This window comes from Danio rerio, chromosome 6 (genome assembly GCF_052040795.2).
Source record: "Danio rerio strain M-AB ecotype USA chromosome 6, GRCz13ab, whole genome shotgun sequence".
NCBI classification, from domain to species: Eukaryota; Metazoa; Chordata; class Actinopteri; order Cypriniformes; family Danionidae; genus Danio; species Danio rerio.
Window position 1 is genome coordinate 51,569,027 of NC_141026.1, and position 26,541 is coordinate 51,595,567.

The 26,541-nt window shown below is 36.3% G+C and overlaps 1 protein-coding gene and 2 long non-coding RNA genes across 5 annotated transcripts in view; 2 read left to right on the forward strand and 1 right to left on the reverse strand.

The window, feature by feature from the left end:
• The window catches only part of LOC147843665 (uncharacterized), a 628,067-nt gene that overhangs the window by 27,617 nt on the left and 573,909 nt on the right, over positions 1-26,541 (forward strand). The gene's annotated exons all lie outside the window — the stretch shown is intronic.
• Positions 5,211-22,110, forward strand: LOC567521 (potassium voltage-gated channel subfamily A member 10). The gene is made up of 2 exons (XM_087258061.1): positions 5,211-5,600; positions 18,080-22,110. Exon 2 carries the CDS (start codon positions 18,258-18,260, stop codon positions 19,941-19,943), a length of 1,686 nt encoding a protein of 561 aa, XP_087114187.1. The 5' UTR covers positions 5,211-5,600; positions 18,080-18,257; the 3' UTR covers positions 19,944-22,110.
• On the reverse strand, positions 18,879-25,082 carry LOC147843666 (uncharacterized). Of its 3 annotated transcripts, none has more exons than XR_015494246.1 (3): positions 22,973-25,082; positions 22,490-22,884; positions 18,879-22,286 (listed from the first exon to the last, which is right to left on the reverse strand). It is a non-coding gene; the product is annotated as an uncharacterized LOC147843666 (long non-coding RNA). The 3 variants fall into 3 exon arrangements; XR_015494247.1 differs by having other exon boundaries at positions 21,016-22,278; positions 22,498-22,884; positions 22,973-25,078; XR_015494248.1 differs by having other exon boundaries at positions 21,356-22,278; positions 22,973-25,078.

Genomic DNA, 26,541 nt, shown 5'->3' on the forward strand with positions numbered 1-26,541 from the left:
CATTTTAAAAATGTCAATTTCCTGCTAACGTTTGAGTGCTTTGATTGGCTGTGAAGGTCATCAGCTCACCATACTTCACTGATGTTTATCGAGTGCAAACACAGATGAGCAATCCGTGGCTTTAAAACGCTCCACTGTCTCTGTGTTTGTATTTAGTGACTATCGGAACTGAAGACTCTCACAACCAATCAAAGTAATTTCGTTTGAGCACTGGTGAATACTTTGGCTAGTCAGCGGTGTCTAAGAAATTGTAGTCCACAGCATGTTGTTGCAATGTTTACAGTGCTGATTTTAACTTCCGGGTTTCTTCCCACCACAACCTCACTTTCGTTTTTTAAAATGGTGGCTGTGTGAAATTAGTATATAGTTCCCCATTGCACACCTTTGTAAACTCTAAAAAAAGCAATAAATACCTGTGCACCCAAACATGGTAAACTGCGAAACATCATCCAACATGCATGTTTCACATTTCAGACAGTCCATGAACGATCCGTGTAGGTGTCACCCCTGCAGCTAAAGCGTGACATGAATTCACATTACTCCAAGTATGATGGGTTAGCACATATCCAATCAACTGATACAGTGAACACTTAGGCCACCAATGTCTCTCGGCCCTCCGTCAATCAATAATTGGGTGACATTCAACTTCTGCTCACCTTCTGTTTGAGTTTCACAGTGGAGCGTTTCAGCACTTTTGCGACCTACTCAAAACCCTTACTCAGGCCCTGCCGAACATTTATAGAGACATACAGATTGTCCGAACCAGTGTCCTGCAGCCCTTAGATACATTCTTACCTTTTGTATGTCTCATTTGCAGTTGCCAGACATCAGCAAGAGGCTAAAAGAAGACTTGATGAATGGCCCTTTCACTTCTGCCTCTGGACCCTGAACAGAATTACACTGGATCTCCTGTATAAGCAGTTTAAAGTTCTGGACTGCACTCACTGTGTAGCTGAATCGCTGCTGAGCACTGCTGCAGATGTTTGTGTGTGTGTGTGTGTGTGTGTATTTGACAGCGATACCGGGTGCAGAGTCAGGTCCCCTGAGCTGACGAGGTAAGAAGGAGCCTGAGATGTATGTGATGTGATTTGTGTGTGTTTCTATGTGAAATAAAGTGTGTGTAAATGTGTGCGCTTATGAGTTTTGACAGTGATGCCGATTCAGGTCCCCCGAGCTAACATAATGGAAAGAGGCTGGAACATATGTGATGTGTGCATTATACAAATCTTTATGTGTGTGTGTGTGTGTGTGTGTGTGTGTGTGTGTGTGTGTTTGTGTGTTGTCCTGAACACTCAAAAATAAAACAAAATGCAATGGTAAAAACAGAATTGATGACCACAGCACATTATATTTTATAGTACCTTTCACAATTTGTTTTATTCTACAGTTAGCAGTCAATCAATCTATATGTCACATGAATTGTATTACCTCGTTATACTTTAATTTAGCATTTTTAATCTAAAGGTTTTCCATTATGACAAAAATTATTGCTTCTATTTACCAAGCATGCATTAAATTGTTGTTAAATTTAGAATTGCTTATTCATCAAAAGAAAATAGCATTGTTTTCACAATAAAATACTAAACACAACTGTAATATTGATTATAAAAAGGATTGTGTGACACAGACGACTTAATATTTCACAATTGCACTGTTTTATAGTATTTCTGAACAAATAAATGCAGCTTTGGTGGATATAACCAACATAGTTCAGATCTACAACTTTCAAATGGTAGTGACTTATAACAAGTCACAATCATCCATTTTTGTCATTACACTGGAAATTACACTAACTGAGAGAGTTTAATGTGCTAAAATTTGAGAAAACACATGCAAGAAACATCTTCACATGCTGGCAATTCTCAAAATGCAAACACATTTAAAAAACAAATTAAAATGCGCTGCAAGTTCCCACAATGTAAACAAATGAATAAAATGCGCTGCATTTTCTAACAAAACTTGCAAAAAAACGAAACACAACGGAAATGTTTCAAGGGGACCCAAAAACGTGACAGATGCTGCTGTGCCTTTGTGTTTCTGCATTGTGTTTCAGTAAATTGTTTGTGTTGTGAGAAACTGAAGTGCGTTTTCGTAAATTGGTTGCGTTGTGAAGAAAATGGAGTGCGTTTTCGTAAATTGTTTGCGTTGTGAAAAAATGGAGTGCATGTTTGTAAATTGTTTGCATTGTGAAAAAAATGGAGTGCGTATTCGTAAATTGTTAGCGTTGTGAAAAAATGGAGTGCTTTTTCATAAACTGCATTTTGAGAAAATGGAGCGCGTTTTCGTAAACTGTTTTGTGTTGTGAGAAAACGGAGTGTTTTTTCGTAAATTGTTAGCATTGTGAAAAAATGGAGTGCGTTTTCGTAAGTTGTTAGCATTGTGAAAAAATGGAGTGCGTTTTCGTAAATTGTTTGAGTTGTGAAAAAATGGAGTGCGTTTTCGTAAATTGTTTGAGTTGTGAAAAAATGGAGTGCGTTTTCGTAAATTGTTTGAGTTGTGAAAAAATGGAGTGCGTTTTCGTAAATTGTTTGAGTTGTGAGAAAACAGAGTGTGTTTTTATAAATTGTTAGCGTTGTAAAAAAAATTGAGTGCGTTTTTGTAAACTGCGTTTTAAGAAAATAGAGTGCGTTTTCGTAAACTGTTTGCGTTGTGAGAAAATGGAGTGCATTTTCGGAAAATGTTTTGTGTTGTGAGAAAATGGAGTGCGTTATCGTAAATTGTTTGCGTTGTGAAAAATGGAGTGCGTTTTTGTAAATTATTTGCGTTGTGAAAAAAATGGAGTACGTTTTCGAAAACTGCACTTTGAGAAAATGGAGTGTGTTTTCGTAAACTGTTTTGTGCTGAGAGAAAATGGAGTGCGTGTTCATAAATTGTTAGCAATGTGAAAAAATGAAGTGCGTTTTCGTAAACTGTTTTAAGAAAATGGAGTGCATTTTCGTAAATTGTTTGCGCTGTGAGAAAATCCAGCTTGTTTTATTAATCTATTTGCGATGTGAGAAATGTAGCATGTTTTTATATGTTTGCATTGTGAGGATTTGCAGAACATATGGGATTAATCATCGATGAAGATCTTTTCTTTATTCGCTGCCGTTTTTTTCAATTGTTGTTTTCTTCAATTGCAACGCAATTTCGGCCTCCATAAAAAATGAAAAGTCTAAGCCCACTGCATTACAGTGCATGTTATTTTTAAGGCCAGATTTGATATTCCCACTTGTTATCTTAACAAATATCATGTAATGTATAAACAAAGATACAAATTAGTCAATGTTTATCATAAACTTCATTGTTGATATTGATTGGTTTTGCTGTAAAACTGATATTTGGAAGTTGGAAGTTCAAAGTTAAGTTCTGCACACACACAAAAACTAAACATAAAATGTACTTAATATTTGTTTTGCAAGTTTTTTGCACTGATGTAGATTTGATACATGCAATTAATTTAAATTCATTTAACTAAGTTATTTAAAAAAAACATTTATCAAGTAAATTTCACATTGTTTTTGGCAAATTGCTCTAGAAATTTTTCTTTCTTTTTGTTTGAAATTGTTTTTACAAACAATGTATCTCAGGGTGGCACGGTGGCTCAGTGGTTAGCACTGTCCCCTTACAACAAGAAGATTGCTGGTTCTATTCTGGGCAAGTTGGCATTTTTTGCATGGAGTTTGCATGTTCTCCCCCCGTGTTGGCATGGGGTTCCTCCGAGTGCTGTGATTTCCCCGACAGTTCAAAGACATGTGCTATAGGTGAATTGGGTAAGCTAAATACTAGGTTGCAGGCAGCTGAAAGGGAATCCGGTGCATTAAACATATTCTGCAATAGTTGACGGTTCATTCTGCTGTGGTAACCTCAAGAATAGAGACTAAGTCGAAGAAAAATGAATAAATGTATTAACACTGAATTAATCCAAACTTCTAAAAGGGAAGGCTTTACCTTAAACATTTTAGTAAACAAGACCTTAGATTAGTTACTATAATCAATACTTCCACAACGTCATTTGGAAAAGTGGCAGAAGGTAGATTTTTCCAATGAATCATCTGTTGAACTGCAGAAGACCTATTGGAACCTGCATGGACCCATGATTCTCACAAAAATCAGTCAAGTTTGGTGAAGGAAAAATCATGGTTTGGGGTTACAATCAAGGTGGGGCTTGCGAGAGATCTGCAGAGATTCGATTGCAACATCAACAGCCAGAGATATCAAGACATTTGTGCTGCTCATTACATCACAAACCACAGGAGAGGGCAAATTCTTCAACAGAAAAGCACCCCTCATACTTCAGCCTCCACATCAAAGTTCCTGAAACCAAAAAAGATGAAGGTGCTCCAGAATTGGCCAGCCCTGTCACCAGATATGAACATTATTAAGCATGTCTGGGATAAGATGAAGGAGGAGGCATTGAAGATGAACGCAAAGAATCTTGATGAACTCTGGGAGTCCTGCAAGAATGCTCTTTGCCATTCCAGATGACTTTATTAAGTTATTTGAGTCATTGCAGAGATGTATGGATGCAGTTGTCCAAGCTTATAGGAGTCATACCAATATTCCTTCTTTTTCAACTGCACCATGACTTTATAGTCTATACTGTACATTATTTCTGTTAAGTGACAAGACTTTTGTCTAAGCAAAGTTAGATCTTACTGTCCTAAATAAATAATTAAAAATCAAGGCATGATCATATTTTATTTGGGTAAAATAGGCGTAATCTAGAGGCCTTTGTCTGTCATATAAGCCACTTCTGATACAAATGATCAACTAGAAGTCAAGTTATTATTTGCTGTTTCTAAAACTTGGATAGGTGACAAGACTTTTGTCAGGTGGTGTACAATGTAACTTTCATGTTTTTATTCTTGCCTGAACTCAATTATTATTTAATGCTACATTTTAAAATGTTGGTTTATTATCTAGTATTTACCCAATCACAGAACAATTTACAGGAATGATTGCAATTTCATGCCTTAAAGTTGGTCTTCCAAGAACTCTCTGAATAGCATGACTTTACACAGCACTAATAATAGTAATAACAGCGCAGTATTCTCCTCCAAACATAGCTTTACAGTGTGTGTAACTGCTTATGTCTATGCGCTGTAATTTGCGAGCGAGAGTAAGTGTGAGAGTGTGTGTTTATGTGTGTGCGTGGAGATGTTGCTCTGTTTGCTTACTCTGCAGGAGCTCAGGTCCTGCCGTCCTGTACTCAGCGCTGTTGGTCCCGCAGAGCTTTCTCCAGCCTCAGCGCTGTGGGGTTCTCCTGACACCCCAACACCCCAAAAACAGACACACAGAAAGTGAGAGACACGCACAAAGAAAGGAGAACCTGCTCTAGGGTTTAAAGCCAAGCCAGATGCGAAAGGTAAGGTGTGTGTGTGTGAGTGTGTGTATGTGTGTGTGTGTGTGAGTGCGTGCATCTCCCTGATGGCAGCCGTGGGTCTCAAGTTACTCAGGAGGCATAAGATTACTGAAAGAGAGAGAGCTTAAACAGAACACAAGGGTGTGCAGAAATCTGATTGTAATGCAGGCTGAGACGAGGAGCGAGGATAGAGAGGCGATCATCCCGGATCATACACACTTACTGAAGGACCGTCCAGGCACTCAGATCTCCCCTGGTGGGTTTTTTTTTTTTTTTTACTTTGAGCGATTGTGTGTTTGTTGGTCTTAAATGTATTGGTTTGTCCACTGGAAGTAGCTTTTGAAAGAATATGGTGGCTAGTAGGAGCTGGGTAAATATGATGGATGTGAATGGAGCTGCTGGAGAAGTTTAGAAATACCGCATATGTTGTTGCTGTTGTTTATTTTGTCTGTCTAGCTTTGTTATTTTATGTAGCATGTGCTGTCAGGTCTTGTTGTATTTCATATTTTAATAACTGAGGAGTTAAGATAAGAATAAAAATAGTTCAATTTTTGGTTTGGCTTTGAATTTGAGATTTGGATAAGGATATTAATTGAATGTGTTGGACTAATATTTATATTGGTGAATTTAAATACATTCAACTTATTTATGTTTATACACAATTTCAGTTGAAATCTTTTTTAAAAGGATACAGCCTTTATTAAGTCATTTGTTTTAGTTAAGCACAGCAAGTCTAACATGCAAATGTTCATCTTAAAGGGACAGTTTGCTTAAAAATAATAACTCTGTCATCATTTACTCACTGTAAGGAAGCTGTAAGGAAATAGAAAATAAATTTGAGCAAAACGCATTCTGCAAAATATCTTCTTTTGGGTTTTACATGATAAAGTTTGCAATATTAAGGTTGTTTTAAAATTGTATTTATTTTTTCTTATTTAAATATATACATTAAAAGAATAAGTGATCAGAAAAAGATTTACTGATTATAAATCTTGACAGAAGGGTAAAACCCAGTTGTTTTAAAGAGACAGTTTGCCAAAAATTACAATTCTGTCATCATTTACTCAGCAAACCAGTCTGAGTTTATTGTTCTGTTCAACACATAGGAAAATATTTTGAAGAATGTTAGAAACTGGTAACAATTGACCTTCATAGTATTTGTTTTTTTTTTACTATACCTAATTGTCTTGATAAATGATGAATGTTTTGTAGTTTAAAAATAGATATATTCTGCAATATATTCAGATAAAGTCAGAATTATTCATTTCTAATAACAGATTTTTTATCTTTCTCTTGATAACACTACATAATATTTTACTAGATTTTTCAGGACAATAGCATTCAGCTTAAAGTGACATTTTAAGGCTTAACTAGATTAACTTGGTCAACTAGGCAAGTCATTGTATAACGATGGCTTGGTCTGTAGCCAATCAAAAATATTGCTTATATTTTTTCTTATTTAAATATATACTTTAAAAGAATAAGTGATCAAACAAAGATTTACTGATTTTAAATCATGACAGAAGGGTAAAACCCAGTTGTTTTAAAGGGACAGTTTGCCAAAAATGACAATTCTGTCATCATTTACTCAGCAAACCAGTCTGAGTTTATTGTTCTGTTCAACACATAAGAAGATATTTTGAAGAATGTTGAAAACTGGTAACCATTGACTTTCATTGCATTTGTTTTTCCTTCTATACCCAATTGTCTTGATAAATGATGAATATTCTGTAGTTTAAAAATAGGTACATTCTGCAATATATACAGATGAAATCAGAATTATTCATTTCTATTAACTGATTTCTTTTATCTTTCTCTTGATGACAGTACATAATATTTTACTAGATTTTTCAAAACACTAGCATTTAGCTTAAAGTGACATTTAAAGGCTTAACTAGGTTACTTTGGTTAACTAGGCAAGTCATTGTATAACGATGGCTTGTTCTGTAGCCATTTTTTTCTTATTTAAATAAATACTTTAAAAGAATAAGTGATCAAACTAAAATTTATTGATTTTAAATTATGACAAAAGAGTAAAACCCAGTTGTTTTAAAGTAACTGACTGCTTAAAAAACAAAAATTCTGTCATCATTTACTCAGCAAACCAGCCTGAGTTTATTGTTCTGTTGAACACAAAAGAAGATATTTTGAAGAATGTTGGAAACTGGTAAACATTGACTTCTTTAGAATTTTTTTTTCCTACTATACTGTAGGTGTCAATAGTTACAACATATATAATGACAGCACTTTCTTTTTTGGGGTGAACTATGCCTTTAAGGATTGGGGCAAAGTATAAATGTTTTGGAATGAACTGTCCCTTTAAATTAAAAGTAAAAACAGCGGCAGCGTAATAATATTTCTGTGATTAGCCAGTCATCACAAACTGGATATACAAAACCATGTTTTTATACAAGTATGGTGCATATGTATAGTGCTCAGCATATATAAGTACACCCCTCACAAATCTTTCTTTTAAAACTCCTATTTTTAATAGGATGCTTTACAATCTTATATTTGTGCATATACAGTAAGTACTGAAGCTAAACCTGGAGCTAATCTAACAAAATAACTTACGATACTGGCTTAAAAACTATTTCACCCAAATTTATATGTTATAGAAAAATATTAAATACAAATTTTAAAAAAGGAAAAATTGAGAGAAGCAAAAAAAACTGAAAAAAATGTGGAAATTTTGACGGTTGTAATTTTTTTGTGGAATATTTTGTTTGAATTTAATTGCATCATCTTTCCATTTCTAAATATGTTTTGTGGTCAATAGTACTATTTTAATAAATATATCTGTTTAATAAATCTGTTTTGTTTAAATGAACCAAAATACATTGCCTATATTCACTGAAATGGATAAAAATATAAATTCAAAATAGGGTGTACTCAGTTATGCTGAGCACTGTATATATACACGTGTTACATGTGACCTGCCCCAGAGGTGCCCCATACAAAACAATGGGTTTGTACCTGTGATGCTGCAGGGAAACTTTCTCACACATTGGCAATCGATCTTCTAGACACACGCTGGCATACACACACACACACACACACACACACACACACACACACACACACACAGCTGAAGGATATAGATGTCATCTCTGTCCGTGGTGCATTTTTTACATCTTCAGCATTTTCCCAAGCATTGCTGGATAAGGACGGACGCTTCAGTCACTTGTAACCTTTCTCCACCTTCCCTCGCTTCATAACTGAACTGTAACCTCGAATATGGATCTCTGAAAAGAAGAAAAAAAGTGCTGATTACACAGTACACTGTAGAAAAAATACTGACTGCCTGAATGTTTACACTGAATCAAATTACCCTAACGGTTGTTTTACATTAGACTGACATACTGTATATGCATAACTTACAAAAAAAAAACAGTTAGGAACATGATTAACAGTATAACTGACATAAAGCATGCGTTGTCATCAGAGATGGGTAAGTTACTCTGCTTCTCTAAAGGTATATATTATATTGTCATGAACTCATTTCTCAATATTTTTTTCTCTAGCATATGCAGTTATTTTGATTAAAGATGAATGTTCTTTAGATTAAAAATAGGTATATTCTGCAACATCAAGTCAGAACTATTGACCCTTCTGTTAAATTATGATTCATTTATAATTTTTCCTTTATTCTGTTTAGTGAAAGAGTATTTTTTCTGCACATTTCTAAACCCAATAGTTTTAATAACTCATTTCAAAACCGGATTTATTTTATCTTTGCCATGATGACAGTAAATATTATTTGACTAGTCATATTTCAAGAAACTAGTATTAAGATACTAGGCTTAACCAGGTTAATTAGGTTAACTAGGCACGTTTGGTTAACTATGCAAGTTATTGTATAAGGATGGTTTGTTCTGTAGCAATAATATTGAAAACAAATATTGCTTAAGGGCGCTAATAATATTGACATTAAAATGATTTTTAAACAGTAAAAACTGCTTTTATTCCAGCCGAAATAAAACAAGCAAGACATTTTTTCCAGAAGAAAAAAATATTATAGGAAAGACTGTTAAATATCACTTTGAAATATTTGGAAAAGAATACATATTGCACAGAAGGACTAATAATTTAGCCCTCAACTATATATAACTCTGCTTCTCTGAATTAATTTATATACACCTGTAAATTTATGCACCATATTTAAGCAAGTATGTAATCAGTAACTGTAAATAAAATATCTACAGATTAAAAGTGATCCCTTACTTTACCTTTCAGCTGAAAAGTAAATTCATTACAGTAACTAGTTATTTTGTAATTAATTACACACTATTTTCACACAATTTTGATTGGTCATATATTTTAGTATAGTGTATATACTTTGCATTTTTACTGTATACTGTATAGATAGACTGACAGATCTATGTCAACCTTCTTATTGTCACTGAAAAGGTATAATGAGGTTAGTTTCCTTTCCTTTCAAAAGGTCGTTGCTGTTACAGTTGAATAATGTAGGAAATAAATAAATATAAAGAAGTGCAATAAATAATAAATAAAGAAAAGGTGCAGAGTGCATGGGATACGGTTAACAAAGGCAGTGCAAAATATTACAACTGTGAAACTGTGTAAGTCTCTCTGAGAAGAGCAGACTAGGAAAATAAAGGCAATAGAGCACATTTAAGAGGCAAAATGGGTAAAAAATAAATAAAGAAATAAATAAACATATATTTAAGTAATTGTTCATTTAAAAATTAAGTGTGTGTTGATTTATTCCAAATGTTTTTTTTTTCTTAGTTTCTTAGTTTTTCTTTAAAAAAATATTATAAGGAACCCCGGAGTTTAGACATTGGACTGGGAAAAACAGATATAAAGCACTTCTTCTCAAATGAATGCATAATAGGTTTGGAACAATATTTATATTTTGGGTGTGCTCTCCCTTTAATATATGTGCACAGGTTAAATAAAAATCTCCAATGTTTATATTTTCAAAAGTGATTTTATATAACAAAAGGCATGTTTAACGCAAGTAAAGTGTCTACATCAGTGTTTCCAACAACCATTGCAAACAATTCATTAAAATATCATATTCAACATAATATTTGTATGTAAAAAGTATACCAAAGTATTTATTCTGTTCTGTATGTATAAAATATCTAAAATAATAAATAATAATACATATTTATTGGATTTTAAATTGAAATGATATGTAAAACCTAGTGCTTTGAATAATAGCAGCAAATATAATGACAATTAATTAGTATTAGGTCTTTTAATATGTCATCAAATGATATTTAAAGAGATAGTTCACCCAAAAACGAATATTTACTCACCCTCTAGTGGTTCCAGAGTTTCTTTATTCCGTTAAACATGAAGATATTTTAAAGAATGTTAGAAACCAGTAAGCATTGATTGCCATAGTACAATCTCAGAAATGTACACGAGCTGTCCCTGAGGTGGTACCTTTTCAAAAGGTACACATTTGTACTTAAATGATCCATACTGGTACCTCAAAAGTATATATTAGTACCTAGAAAATTTAAGAGGAGCACTTTTGTACTTTTTAGGTACTAATATGGTATTAATATGGACCTTTTAGGTACAAATTTGTACCTTATGAAAAGGTACCACCCCAGTGACAGCTTGTGTACCTTTAAGTCAATGGTTACAGGTTTCCAACATTCTTCAAAATATCTTCCTTTGTGTTGAACCTAGTGCATTGAATAATAGCAGCAAATGTAATAACAATTAATTAGTATTAAGATTTTTAATACGTCATTAAATGACATTAAGAGGCATAGTTTACCCAAAAATGAACATTTACTCGCTATTTACTCACCCTCAAGTGGTTCCAGAGTTTCATTATTCCATTGAACATATAAGAAGATATTTTGAAGAATGTTAGAAACCGGTAACCGTTGACATCCAAAGTAGGAAAAACAAATAAAATACTGAATGATGAAACTTTGATTAATCAATGGTTACCGGTTTCCAACATTCTTAAAAATATCTTCTTTTGTGTTGAACAGAAAAAAGAATCACAAACTTGTTTAGAAAAAATGAAGGGTGACTAAATGATGACAGAATTGTAATTTTTGGGTGAACTATCTTTTTTGTCTAAGTTTGTCTGACAGCATTTTTGCTACTCTTACACCGAATTACATGTTATTGAATGTTTCAAGTAAATCATCTTTTGTAACAGTCTTTCTTCTTTGTTCATTAAAAAACATTTTAAACAAAAAACATTCTGCTGTCCAAAAATAAAAGTTGTTCTTTGACCCATAATCAACCCAAACACTCTAAAAATGCCGAGTTATTTAAATCCAATTTGGCTAAAAATGGACTGACCAAAACATTAGCTTAAATTTTGGCCCTATTATTTTGATTTAAAAAAAAAATTGAACCTATCAGTTGGTTCAGTATGCATTACACCCAGTATTGGGTTTAAATAACACAGCAGTTTTAGAGCGTATTCAAATACTGTACGATATCTCAGATATTACACTACTCTATGTAGTGCTCAACATATGAGTACACCCCTCACAAATCTCTCATTAAATTAAAATTAAAATTGTCTATAGGATGCTTTACAATATTATATTTGTGCATATACATTAGATTAGTCAGTACTGAAGCCAAATCTGGAGCTAATCGAACAAAATAACGGTCAAAAATCAGCACACCTAAATTTATGTTAGGAAAATTAATTAAATAAAACATTTAAAAAGACCAAAAGAAACAAAAAAAGTATAAAATTTTATTGAAGTTTTGTAGTTTCTAACATTTTTCCTAATATTTCGCATTTAAATCTATTATCTTTCTATTCATAAAGATGTTCGGTGACTAAAATATTCCTTTGCTAAATATATAAGTTTAATAATCCTCTTTTTTTTAAATGCACCAAAATATATTACCTTTATCCACTAAGAAATGAATACAAATACTTATGCATAGCACTGTATCTGAATATATAACAATACAGCGCAATGATGTTGTAATTCAACCATAACCACTGCTCAAAAACTTTCCCTACAAAACTAAACGCCAGCACAACAGACATGCACTTGCTGCCACACGAACAAGATGCATCTTGCTAATGGCGTAAAAATGTGGCCAGATGAAACTGAACGCCCGTGTAACCCACCCATGCAACAATGGAAAAGATAGGCCCTGCTGTATACTAATAGGGTCAATGGAATATAACGCGGAGCGAAGGTGAGAGGTGTGCGTTACCTTCCAGTGCAGCCACACACGCTGTCATGGAGCCAGAAGCTTTTCTCTTCGGCGGCTGTGGGCTCGATGGTGTCAAGTGGTACCAGGGGTAGCTCTTTAAATCCTCTGTTCAGGTTATGGTTACCCGTCTCCATTAAACTCGCTGGAAAATGGAACGCTGTAGATAAGAGGCCCCGACTCCACCTTTGACCTGCACCTTTGACTTATGAACAGCCCTGGAATCCTAAAAGCTCATTTAGTCAGATCTGAAATACAGTGCGTCGTATGGGGAAATTGAACACGTGCATTTTACTATAACTCATATTATATAAGTCTAAATTTACAGTTCACTTAAAACTGTAAAGTTCTGTCATTGTTTACTATTTCTTTACTAGTTGTTGAGATTGGGACTGAGATATTTTTTCTTATTCAATACAAAATAATATATTTTAAGCCGGTGTTACTGTTTAACCAGTGACCGTGTTAACTGGTGTCTCTTTCCAGATGTAAGCTATTGACGTTTGCAGATTGGCAAATTCGTCACATGCCCATACCAAATAAATAATCTTATTACTTGGTGTCAGTGTCATTGTAAACATTATTGATTGTAATATTTGTGTAGCAGAACAGTATATAACCAAAATTAATCTAAAAAAATGATAATAATTTACGTCTTCAATGGGATTCGAACTCATGTAGTCAAAAGGTTCAGCACATGTATCAATCAACCTATCTAACTGAGGTATTACTACATGTAGTGGTCTGTTTAATATCTTTATCAGTCAAAATATGCTTTGCTGTGGTTGTGGACTCGTGTTGATCTGTTGTTTACGTGTTCTCGCGTTAACAAGTCAGAATTATGGCGTTTCATCGGTTGGTCAAACCAGGGCCGGAGTGGGACTCCTTTTCAGCCCTGGAGTTTCAAGGCTTAGACTGGCCCACCTCAGTTCACAACTGACTATATTAAAATAAGGTAATTTCCAAATCAGTTTCTAATAACACTATCACGTCTTTTTTTGAGAAAACAGCTGCTTTAGAACTTCAAATGTTCAACAACCCAAACAATATTATATGTCTCAACAATAAAAAGGAAAATAATAACATACTCAGACGAGGTCAAACCCGGGTCGGCGGTGTTGTAATTTTACATGCTAACCACTGGACCACAACAGTTAACTAGTGAAAGGTGAATAAGAAGACTGCGGTCAAGTAAATAAATAAATTAATTTAAAAAGTGTGACTGCTGAGAGCAACAGATTCTGGAGCTAGGGACACTGGCCCTCGCGGCCAAAAAACGGATCGGCCCACCGGGAATTCTCCCGGTCCTCCCAATTAGCCAATCCGGGCCTGGGTCAAACCATGTTTTTATAGTTGTAGACTCGTGTTAACCTGTGTCTACAAAGTCACGCGAGCTGATTTTTCTCAGAATAGCTCTAAATGACGACGATGTACCGCTAAAATAGCTTACATTATAAATCGCAGTATTTAATTTACGTAATAAATCACAGTCTCTAATTTTAAAAGGATAGCTCACCGAAACAAGCTAAGAAAGAAAAAAAAAAGTAATTTACTCACCATCACTAAATAAATACATACATAAATATGTAGTCTGTTGCACACCATGAGCAGCTCTTGATTGTAGAGTTTTCAGTGTTTTGCAGCAGCTTGGTTTTGCTGTAAATGACCCATACAATATCTGTCTCTACAAGTCCTGCGAGTTTGAAAAGTGTGCATGTACATGCAGCATGCGTCAAACATCTAGGTTGGTAAAGAAAATAATGAATAAATTAAACAAACATTACAAAAAAGCTTCCCTGTGGCTAAAACTGAAGCTCTATGGTGTAATATTTGAAATTAAAGAGACAAAACACAACCATATATATTAAATTTTGACATTTTTATTGTTGAAATTAAATAATAATATTATTTAGGTAATTTAATAATAGGGTGATGTGATGGCGCAGTGGGTAGCGCTGTCGCCTTACAACAAGAAGGTCACTAGTTCGAGCCTCGGCTGGGTCAGTTGGCATTTCTGTGTGAAGTTTGCATGTTTGCATGGGTTTCCTCTGGGTGCTCTGGTTTTCTCCCTCAAGTCCAAAGACATGTGCTATAGGTAAATTGAGTAAGCTAAACTGTCTCTAGTGTACAAGTTTAAAAGAGAACTTATGGTGATGGGTTGCAGCTGAAAGGACATCTGCTGCAAACGAAGGAAAATATTAAATTCATTCATTCATTTTCTTTTCGGCTCAGTCTCTTTATTAATCAGAGTTCACCTAAGCAGAATGAACCGCCAACTTATCCAGCATGTTTTATGCAGCGGATGCCCTTCCGGCCGCAACCCATGACTGGGAAACCCATACACTCTCATTCACACACATGCACTATGGACTATTTCCCTTAATGCAAACATGCAACGCCAACTGACCCCGCCGTGACTGGAACCAGCGGACTTCTTGCTGTGACCCAACAGTGTTAAAGCCCCCATGTCACACCTAATTAATTATTATAATTTAAATATAACATATATGTAAAATGGGCGACGCAGTGGCGCAGTAGGTAGTGCTGTCGCCACACAGCAAGCAGGTCGCTGGTTTGAGCCTCGGCTGGGTCAGTTGGCGTTTCTGTGTGGAGTTTGCATGTTCTCCCTGCGTTCGCGTGTATTTCCTCCGGGTGCTCTGGTTACCCACACAGTTCAAAGACATGTGGTACAGGTGAATTGGGTAAGCTAAATTGTCCGTAGTGTATGAGTGTGAATGAGTGTGTGTGGATGTGTCCCAGAGATGGGTTTGCAGCTGGAAGGGCATCCCCTGCGTCAAAACATGCTGGATAAGTTGGCAGATCATTCTGCTGTGGCGACCCCTGATTAATTAAGGGACTAAGCTGAAAAGAAAATAAATGAATGAATATATATAAAGTAGAATAACAAATTAAAAAATAAAAATATTACGATTTATTTTATTATTTTTTTTTTTTTTTTCAAAAATAATTCCCTAAGTTGTGCCTGATTATTAACAAATTACAATCCACACTCAGTTTCATGGTGGGCAAAATATATTTATGGCCAGTAAATTTTCTCAGGTAACTTACAATGGCAAAATGTTAAAGTCCTGCATGTTAATTACAAATACTCAGAATTATATATTTGGCTGCAAAAGTTAGTAAATTGTGATGTCATTAAAAAAAAGTGTTAATGACGCATTATACCACACTACTTAAATATTTTTGCAGAGTAATAAAATTAAGATTATTGGAGTATATTTTTCAAACCAAAGTGCTATGTACATCAATTTAATTAAATATATTATTAATTTTTAACATTTTGTGTGCAAAGTGTTGAAGTTTTGAAAAATGTACAATGGCTAAACAGTTATATGCGTTAATATGTAAAAGTAAAAGAGACAAAGGAAGTGATGTAACACTTACCTGAAACTCCACCTGCAGGAAATGCATGGTTACAACATCAGATAACCTGAAGTTCATTACCCTAGAACAGCAGTCCCAGCATAAATGGGATCAATGTAATAAAATGTTGACTGAGCCAATTTTACAGCTCAAATAACACATTTAATATGAGCTTCATTAATTTGAACCAAATTAAAAAGCCCTTTTCGTGCCTGTTATTCTTTGTTAGCTGAAATTATTAGTTGGCTAAGTGTTTTGGGTTAATTAACTTTTATTAATTCCATATGCAACGCGGCAGTGTAAGTACAGCTCTTCTGCTGTTTAAACACTTGTATTACAACACAGAAGATGTGAATTAAAGTGTGTCTGTTGACACGGGAGGCCATAAGGGAGAAATGATGATAAAGTGCAATTCTCAGCTCACGAGCACACTTGGCAGAAGACAGAGGACAGGAAAACGTGTTCGGTTTGACTGCATTATTTATGTTTGTTTAGACACATTCAAGGAGTTTTCAAGGAGAGACTAAATGCAATCTGCTGGCTGTAATATATATTCATACAGGATTAATTCCTTCAAAGTACTTAAGTAAATAGCAGAGCTGACTGATTTCTTATTTTGTTAATCATTGTGGAAAAAAAATCATTAGTTTGGCTTATTTAATTAGCTAGACGTGAATGACTTAGTACTAAACTGGAAATAAAGAAGACTTCAGCTTTTATTGTCATTTTGAATGCCTCATGTCATACTGTGCATGTGTGAAACAGCAATGAATTTAGAGTCTTAACCGGGGTCTTGTGACCTCCAGTTGGCCTGAAGGGAGTGTTAGGGCTGTGTGGAAATATTTAGAAAGTAATCATAAAAAAAAAAACTTTTAAATTATTGTAATAAAGATAAACATTATTTTTAAAATAATCAAACACTGTATTGGATTAAGGGTGTTTATGGGTGTATTAAGTGTAAGGGTGTTTTTGGGTGTATGGGTGTAAGTGTATGGGTGTTTCCCAGTGATGGGTTGTAGCTGGAAGGGCATCCACTGCGTAAAACATTTGCTAGATAAGTTAGCGATTCATTCCACTGTGGCGACCCCTGATTAAAAGAGACTAAGCGGAAAAGAAAATAAATGAATGAATGAATTGGGATAAATATAAACAAATGAAAAATCTAAATTAATCTAATAAAATAATTAGATTTCTTACAAAATAATAATAGAAATTAGAAATTTCAATAAGGAATATAAATAGGTTTCGAAATAATAGAAAGTGTATTTCAAATAAATAAGTATAATAAAACATCTAAACATGTTTATATAAAGTGCATTTTTGTTTCGGCCTACTGACATTTTATCCAATTAATTGCTCAAAAGTGATCACATACTTTTATTTTAAGATGTATTATTTTCATTAATTTTCCTTTCGGCTTAGCGCCTTTATTAATCAGGAGTTGCTACAGTGAAATGAACCGCCAACTTATCCATCATATGTTATTACGCAGCAGATGCCCTTCCAGCTGCAACCCAGCACTGGGAAACACGCATACACTCTCATTCACACACATACAACACGGCCAATTTAGTTTATTCAATTTGCCTATAGCGTATGTCTTTGGACTGTGGGGGAAACCGGAGCACCCAAAGGAAACCCACACCAACATGGTGAGAACATGCAAACTCCACATAGAAATGACAGCTGACCCAGCCGGAGCTAGAACCAGCAACCTTAATGCTGTGAGGCAACAGTGCTACCCACTGTGCCACCATGTCGCCTGACTAATTATTTTACATTAAAACACAAATACTTAAAGCAAATCCTGAGCTGAGCTGTGAATAGGGTCTTTAAACAAGAAACCAAATAGATACCGTATACATTTTATGATGAATCCTCACACTAGGATAATTATATCCCAAGTCGTCTTTGTTGTGGCATCTAAAAGAATAAAGACCCTATTTTAACCCAAAGCTATAATGTTCTGCAGTTGTAGGCATCGTGTTAGCCAATGTTTTATTCTAATCTTGAAGCAGATGAGCTTAAAAATAAAATATTTTCTTTGTCTTGTTGTGGAGTTTATATTACTTTAGATTGCTTTAATTGTTTCCTGCCTGGCTAAGGTGCAACCTTACCCTCCACGCAGTAACACAACTGTTTTGTTCCCTTTGTCTTTATCTGCAGATCAGGTGACAGTATCTTGGGATCCGGCTCTCTGCTGCAGAACCAGCCCGAATCTTCCCTGATCTCCTCACACCAGCGGTGCGCAGGTGGCTGGCTGGACCTGTGCTTTTGGCTGCCTGTCTGTCATTTCATCCTGGGTTAGGAGCCCGAGCTCAGCCCCAGGGAGGGGAGGGAGGCCATGGAGGTTCCTCTGGTCAACTTTGAGAACCTGGACGACATCGGGATCAACTTGGGAGACCCGAGTGACTCGGGATATCCGACCTCACCCACCTCAGATGCCCCGGAAGGAAACCAGGGCACCTGTGGCATGAACTCACCCACACACTCACCCCAGAGAGGAAGACAGCCGAGACACTCACTGGCATCCCCACCAACACTCAGCAAGAAGGGAACCTCCAGCTGCAACAGCCTGATCTCCAACTGGAAGGTCCTGATGAGCAGCGAAGGCAGTCCCAACGAGGCTCTGCTGGGAAAAGTATCCAAGGATTGTTGCGAGGACTATTTCACCGAAAAGGAGAAATTCCAGGAGGGTGAACAAAAAGTGGTCATCAACGTCTCAGGGATGATGTACGAGACAACGCTCAAAACTTTGAATCAGTTCCCAGATACTCTACTGGGAGACCCCATGAAACGGATTGACTACTTTGACCCCATGAGGAACGAGTATTTTTTTGATCGCAACCGCCCCAGCTTTGATGGTATCTTATACTTCTATCAGTCTGGAGGAAAGATTCGGAGGCCAGCGAACGTGCCATTGGATGTGTTTGCGGATGAGATGGTGTTTTATCAACTGGGGCATGAGGTGATGGAGCAATTCAGGGAAGACGAAGGTTTCATTAAAGACCCTGAGCCTCAGCTCCCGACCAGTGAGCTCCACCGGCAATTTTGGCTGCTCTTTGAGTACCCCGAGAGCTCCAGCGCTGCCAGGTCCGTGGCCTTAGTGTCCGTTTTTGTCATCACTATATCTATTTGCATCTTCTGCCTGGAGACGCTCCCAGAATTCCGTGACGAACGCGAATTTGTTCCTGCATTCGTCAATTTAACCCGGGATGCCAATGGCACGCTGCTGTCCCGTCCTCGTCCCCATAAGATCTCTGCCTTTACTGACCCCTTTTTTGTGGTGGAGACTGTCTGTATTATATGGTTTTGTTTTGAGCTCGGAGTACGTTTCGTGGTGTGCCCGAGCAAAAGTGAGTTTTTCAGCAATATCATGAATGTTATAGACATTGTGTCCATTATGCCCTACTTCATAACCGTCATTACGGAACTGATGGCCACTCAAGAGGAAGAGGAAGAGGACCCCACCGCCAACCAGAACATGTCTCTGGCCACGCTACGTGTCATCCGATTAGTGCGTGTCTTCAGGATCTTCAAGCTGTCTCGCCATTCCAAGGGCCTCCAGATTCTGGGCCAAACCCTAAAGGCCAGCATGAGGGAGCTGGGTTTGCTTATTTTCTTCCTCTTCATTGGCGTCATCCTCTTCTCCAGTGCCATTTACTTTGCTGAGGTTGACGAACCTGATACTCAGTTTGTGAGCATCCCGGAAGGATTCTGGTGGGCTGTGGTCACGATGACAACAGTCGGCTATGGTGACATGTGCCCCATCACGTTGGGGGGTAAGATGGTTGGGATCCTCTGTGCCATTGCTGGCGTGCTGACCATTGCGCTTCCTGTTCCTGTGATCGTCTCCAACTTCAACTACTTCTACCATCGGGAAACGGAGCAAGGAGAAAAAAACATGATTGATGCCGCTGCTGAGGCTGCCGCAAATCAGAAAAACAGCTCAGAGGAAAAGTATGAAAGCAATTACTCGCTGGACAAGAGCAATGGGAACTGGCAGACGGGAAAAAATGGCATTCCATGAGGATTAAGGTATATTTCGCATGACTAGCAATAATGACTGTACAACAATGCACTTAGAAACTCTCCGTTTTATGGTTTGACAACTGCTTAATTTAGAGTTCTACATATATACCCAATGCTATGCATATACCAACAGTACCTTTGCAGAATGTGCTGTTTCAATAGGAGACCTCAAACAGGATGCTGTTTTAGCCAAAGGCTGCTAAAAAAACATCTTATAGATGGATGACTATAAACCTTGGAGGCACTATCTACTCAAAGGAAGCAAAAAATATTGCAAGGAACATCCCTTTAAGGCTTTACGGTAACACAAACTGAACTGCACTGAACTGACAAAAAAGGAATATGAATCACAGAACACTTAAGGAAAAAAGACTCATGTCATCATTTGCGAGGCAAACGGCGTTTGACTGAGGTCAAAACAAGCATTTAATTAATAGCGATTAAGTGCCTGTGTTGCCGAGTCCCTCAAATTAATGCCGAGGAATCATGAATCTGCACTCTGAGCATCCACCCAGCACCACCTTTTGCTGATGTTGTCGTTCCTTTAGAGTTTTGCACTGACATCACCTTTTGTCCCTGCTGCTTGTGAGAAAAAAAGCTTATGCCAAACTGTTATCCATCTTTCAATGTCACCGAACGTCTCCTCTAACAGGCCTGGTAGTTGTCATACATAATCAGGTCTGTTTGGAATTTAAATACAGTATCCTACGCATGCAAGTATGTTATATTTGGATGACCCACCGTGCTGTGGCAGCATCAGCCTGCTGCTCGTCCCACATTTTTTTCTGGTGTTTCTATTCTGGTCAACACACACACAGAACGAGACACTAGAGCTCTATCTTTAGGGTGAGTTTTTCTTCTTCCTTTTTTTTTAAAGTCTTTGTATGCTGAGTGAGTTTTTGTACACGCCTTTGCTTGGCAAATTTTAGTCCAGTATAACAGTTTCACTATCTTGTCTCGTTTGACCGAATGTATACGACAACATTGATGACAGCCAGTAAGATACAGAGCACTTACTCTTTAACTGAAGGCTTTATTGGCCTACTATCAGCCTTAGTCATTATGCACATGGATATGTACGGCTGGAAAACGCACAAGACTTTTAGCATGGATTTATATGGGTTAGCCACTCAAAACAATACCTGTCGGTCAAAGGAGCACACATAAAAGAAGCTTTAATTGGTAACAAGTGTTTTTCTGGAATAGATTTTCATGTATCACACTGATTTAAGCTGACTTGAATGCCATTAAGGCAGAGTGCATGATTGCACAGTGCATGTACTGTACAGTAATTAATGATCTGCCGCTGCAAAAAAGATGGAAAAGACTGCAGCACATATATCATCTAATCCAGCCTAAAGACTGTAACAAAAGACATGCAACATCAGGGCTTTTCTCGCGGACTTATGCAACGTAACACATTCATATTATAAAGAGAACAGAAAGAATTGTTATTTTACAAGCTTATTAGTAACATTCATAACTACATGAAAACAATTACACAACGTTTTATCATGGTATCCTTAAAATGAGCACTATCTTTGTCCATAATGGATTTCCATCTATGAGATACTATTGTCTTTCATAGGAGTACAATTTCTGACTTTGGAGTAAGTGTAAGATCTATAACACTAAACAATTTTTCACTATGCCTGAGCTCAACTACTTTGAGGGATAGTAACAAATTGTTGTTAATTTGCTTACCTTTAACGCATGCACAATGTACAATTCCAGTAGATTTTTAACTAACACTGTGGCGCTTGGTTGTTCATTAAGTGCCAGACAACACATATATAGGCAAAACAAAATAACTAATGATCCATTACCACATAAACAATACTATAGTTTGTAGTAAATACCACAGCTGTTTTAGAACCATAAAATGGTAAAGTACTTGAATGAATCTATTGTGCTGCTTCTATAGTTACTATGATAACACAACAACTATAGTAATATCAAAGACTCTAGAACAGTGGTTCTCAAACGGTTTTCATCAAAACCACCTCAGAAAACAAGTTTTCTTTGCACTTACCACCATAATGAGCAGTAATAAAGCAGCTAAAGCACTGTACATTTCAAAAACAAGGCATATTAGTTCCTATTATGAAGAACATTTAAATTAAAATGTGCGTTTAAAAAGTAAAAAACGGTTGGTTACTCTTCCTAAAAAAGTAAAAAAAGAAAAAAACTCCTGGTTTATCAGCACCTGGAAATGTTGCCTGGACCTCATAAATATAGGCATTATGTCATCATATTCATATAAAAGATTTTTGATAATTTATTTAAATATATGTAGCATATACATATGACATATTTGATTCATCCGCGTACCACTAGAAGCCTGTGTACCACTAGTGCAGGGGTGGCCAACCCTGTTCCTGGAGAGCCACCTTACTGCAGATTTCAGTTGCTACCCATATCAAACACACCTGAACCAATTAATTAGGACCTGAAGACCACGTGATAATTACAGGCAGGTGTGTTTGATATAGGTTGCAACGGAAATCTGCAGGAAGGTGGCTCTCCAGGAACAGGGTTGGCCACCCCTGCACTAGTGCTACATGTACCACAGTTTGAGAACCACTGCTCGAGAATATACAACATAAGTCACTTGAATATTTTTCAATGGGAAAAAGTGTAACGTCAATATGGCGAATTAAGCCCCGCCTTCTAGTAAAGTAGCCAATCATTGACCGCTACAGACTGACGTTTCTCCAGGGAGGGGCTCAGAACAGACGTCAGTTTCTGCAGATTTTATGTGATAACGTTTAGAAATTAAACTAAACAGACAGTTGTTGTTTAAAGCTTGGGAGGCATTTGGAGAATTTGACGTTTCCCTGTTCAAACAGAATGGCCGAGCATACTGCCCAAGAGGCATTTCAAAGATGGCCGCCGAGTGAAATGCTTTAAAGGGACTTTGGTAATGTAAACCAGTGGTCCTTAACTACCAGGCTGCAGAACGGTACCAGTCTATGGAACATTGACATATAATTTAATATTTCTGTTTTATTTATTACGAGTCTGAACGATCTTTCATTTCGAAAAACATTTTATTTTAAAAAAATGACCATATTTTCTTGCTTACACCTCAGTTACATCACAAATTTAACCCACAAGCAGCGGAATGAGTAAGAAACAGACGTCTTTGGAAAGTTTCTTTACTAAGGGGAAGACCCGCGAACTGCCAAGTAGTAGATGTGCTACTTATTTATCAACAAATTAGGTGAATCCAGCATGTCTGTGCAAGAAGCTCAAATGCTGGAGATTGCAAATGCCGGTGGAATTTTAGAAGCCGATCACATATCGTGTCTTTTCTAGAGTTCGCGCAAGTTGGTTATTTCCAATGGAGATACGTGGCTTGTGTGTGCAAGTGGCGTAACAAGTGACAAGTCTTGTGAAGAGTCACATGACAAGAACTGACCGATTAGCTTTATACTTTGTATGGAATATACACATTAGACTGATTATCCCAGACAAACACAGAGCACCCAAACACTGCAGTGCTTTGTCATTTTCTCCATAAATAAAACATGTAGGCGACGCAGTGGTGCAGTAGGTAGTGCTGTCGCCTCACAGCAAGAAGGTCGCTGGTTCGAGCCTCGGCTGGGTCAGCTGGCATTTCTGTTTGGAGTTTGCATGTTCTCCCCATGTGCTCCGGTTGCCCCCACATGCGGTACAGGTGAATTGGGTGAGCTAAATTGTCCGTAGTGTAAGAGTGTAAATGAGTGTGTGTGGTTGTTTCCCAAAGATGGGTTGCAGCTGGAAGGGCATCCGCTGCGTAAAAACATATACTGAATAAGTTGGCGGTTCATTCCGCTGTGGCAACCCCAGATTAATAAAGGGACTAAGCCAAAAAGAATATGTATGAGTGAATAAAACATGCATTAAAGTGACAGCAATGTTTTGTCAGCTTGTCATCCTCTAAGAAAACTGTTGATGGTAGTCTATCAACCTATAAACAAACCCCCTGGTTCGCAGTAAAATTGTCAAGCGTTGACCGGTCCGTGGTGATAAAAAGATTGGGGACCACTGATGTGAACTAATGACTCAATAGTGTAGTTTTCTACAACTAATGCAAATTTTTTAATATAATACACCACAGTTTACTGTAGTAAAAGCTAAAGTATAATGCAGTATGCGTTACATTTCATCAGTTCACTATAGTGATACTTCGGTATGCCATAGCATTCTTTATCAGAGGTGTAAATAATGTACTATAACGCAGTTCAGAAATACTATAGTATTTACTTTAAATTCCTGTATTTTTTATGTGGGTTGAGGTTTTTGATCACTACTTATAAATGTATTACCATGACCAAGGACCACAGTCTCAGCTAAAAATCTTTAAAAAAAATAAAGGGTGAGAAAATCAACAAAGTTTGACCTTATGAGTGAACCATCACTTTAACATTACTTTATAGCAGGAATTCATTTTATGGGAGAATAATTCCTGCTTCATTCGCACTAAACATATTGCACATTTGCATGTTTTGTAAAAAGCAAAGTTTTAAATAAAAAATAAAAAAAAACACGCAGAGAGAACAAATATTTGTTTCCAAAGCAAATTTTGATTGTAGCATTTCAGCACTGACTAAAGCAAAGCAATACAGCACTTTCAGGGAAGCTGAAGCGAGTTTTCCAATAAGCTTGAAAAAGAACCTTATGCCAGCAGGTAACATTGCATTTTCCACATATTTAATGTATAACTGCAATATAAAGCCTAAAATGCTTTTTATCATGTACATTTAATAAAAAAGATGCATGAAAACATTCTGAATTTGATAAAATGACCATGCTTTGACTAGAGGTAGAAATATAATATTTAAAAAATGAAACCCTCCATTGCGTCAATGGAAAAATCTTGCGAGTATTCCCTCATGCATGCATTTTTATGTCAGTATGGCATAATACTGGAAGCAATATTGAAGGTGATTGTTCAGTGAATCCTGAGAGCTCTATTTTGATTTTATACAATTATTCCACCGACAAAGGTGATAATGCCAGTGTTATGTGGTCATTATGGCATTTAGCATCTCATGAATGTATGCTATGGCTGTATGATATATTTTGATTGTTTAAGCACTATATTTTATTCATGATATTCTGAGTGCCTTTTATTAAATATATATGAAATTTATGGCTCTGTCTTTCTGTGATTTGACAAGGACTCATACATTCTCACTGTGTCCCAATGTGCACAATATATCATTCCAGCATTTAAATCGCAGGATGTGTGATGATGTCAACATACAAAACAGTTGACAGGCACCACAGCTTTGTGGATTGTTTGTGAATTTAACAATAATAGAGTAGAATTTTATCATTTACTTGTTTATAATAGCTTTCCAAATGAGATTAAAGCATTTGGCAGCAAGAATATGTAATGTTTGTAGATATCACATGAGTTTATTTTAAACTGTGAAGATGACAGTGTTCATTTACATTAGATTTTTTTCTATACATATAAACTGTCATATTTGCATGAACATTTTTTGCCTGTTTATTTTATTTGAAGATTTGTTCTGTTTATTAATAAGTTGTTAATTATATTTTAAGCAGATGCACACCCCTGTAAAATCACCCTGTTATTCTAAAATAAAAAAATAAAATAACTTTCTAAATAGAGCTAATCAAGTAATCTGGTTATTTTATTTTTTCGTATCACGTGCACATTTGAAAGTAAAATTATTATTTCTCCTGTGAAATTTTAATAATTTAGCAAAATATTCAGAATTTCACTTATGTGCTGTTTTTCACTAGTTGTTTTGCAAGTTATTATTTAAATTAAAGTACAATGTAAAGTCTTAAACGTGGCGGCACGTGGCTCAGTTTTGCCTCACAGCAAGAAGGTCGCTGGTTCGCACCTCGGCTTGGCATTTCTGTGTAAGAGTTTGCATGTTCTCCTCGTGTCCGCGTGGGTTTCCTCTGGGTGCTCCGGTATCCCCCACAGTCAAAAGACATGCGGTATAGGTGAACTGAATAAACTAAATTTGCCATAGTGCATGAGTGTGTATGGATGTTTTCCAGTACTGGGTTGCCGCTGTGTAGAACATATGCTGGATAAGTTGGCAGTTCAATCCGCTGTGGCAACCCCTTATGAATAACGGTACTAAGCCGAAGGAAAATGAATGAGTGAATTAGGCAAGTTATTGGACATTTGTTCTGTAGCCAATCAAATCCAATTAACCCAACCGAGGCTCGAACCAGCGACCTTCTTGGTGTGAGGCGATCTTGCTACCCAGTGCGTCACCGTGCAAAACAGCATACAATATTTTAATATTTATCAATATACACTAATATACAGTATACATATTTGCTCATTTAAAATCAATTTAATAAATTGATATATTATTAATTAGTATTATTAATTAAATACTATAACTTTTAGTTTTGTCCACTTCAAATGTTGACATATTAGGGTTAGGCGATGTCGACCAAATTGGCATCGTACGATGTCTAATGTGAAAAATCACCTTGGACGATGGCACTGTGGTCATGGGCAGCGGTGAACTAATTTTTTTTTGAATAATTAATTAATTTATAACAAGTTAATTATATGTAGTCTATAATTTCAACTACCTGACCCGCATGGTCTT

What these genes read in the sequence shown, in the direction of transcription:
- LOC567521 (XM_087258061.1), top strand. Translation starts at nt 18,258, where the DNA reads ATGGAGGTTCCTCTGGTCAACTTTGAGAACCTGGACGACATCGGGATC.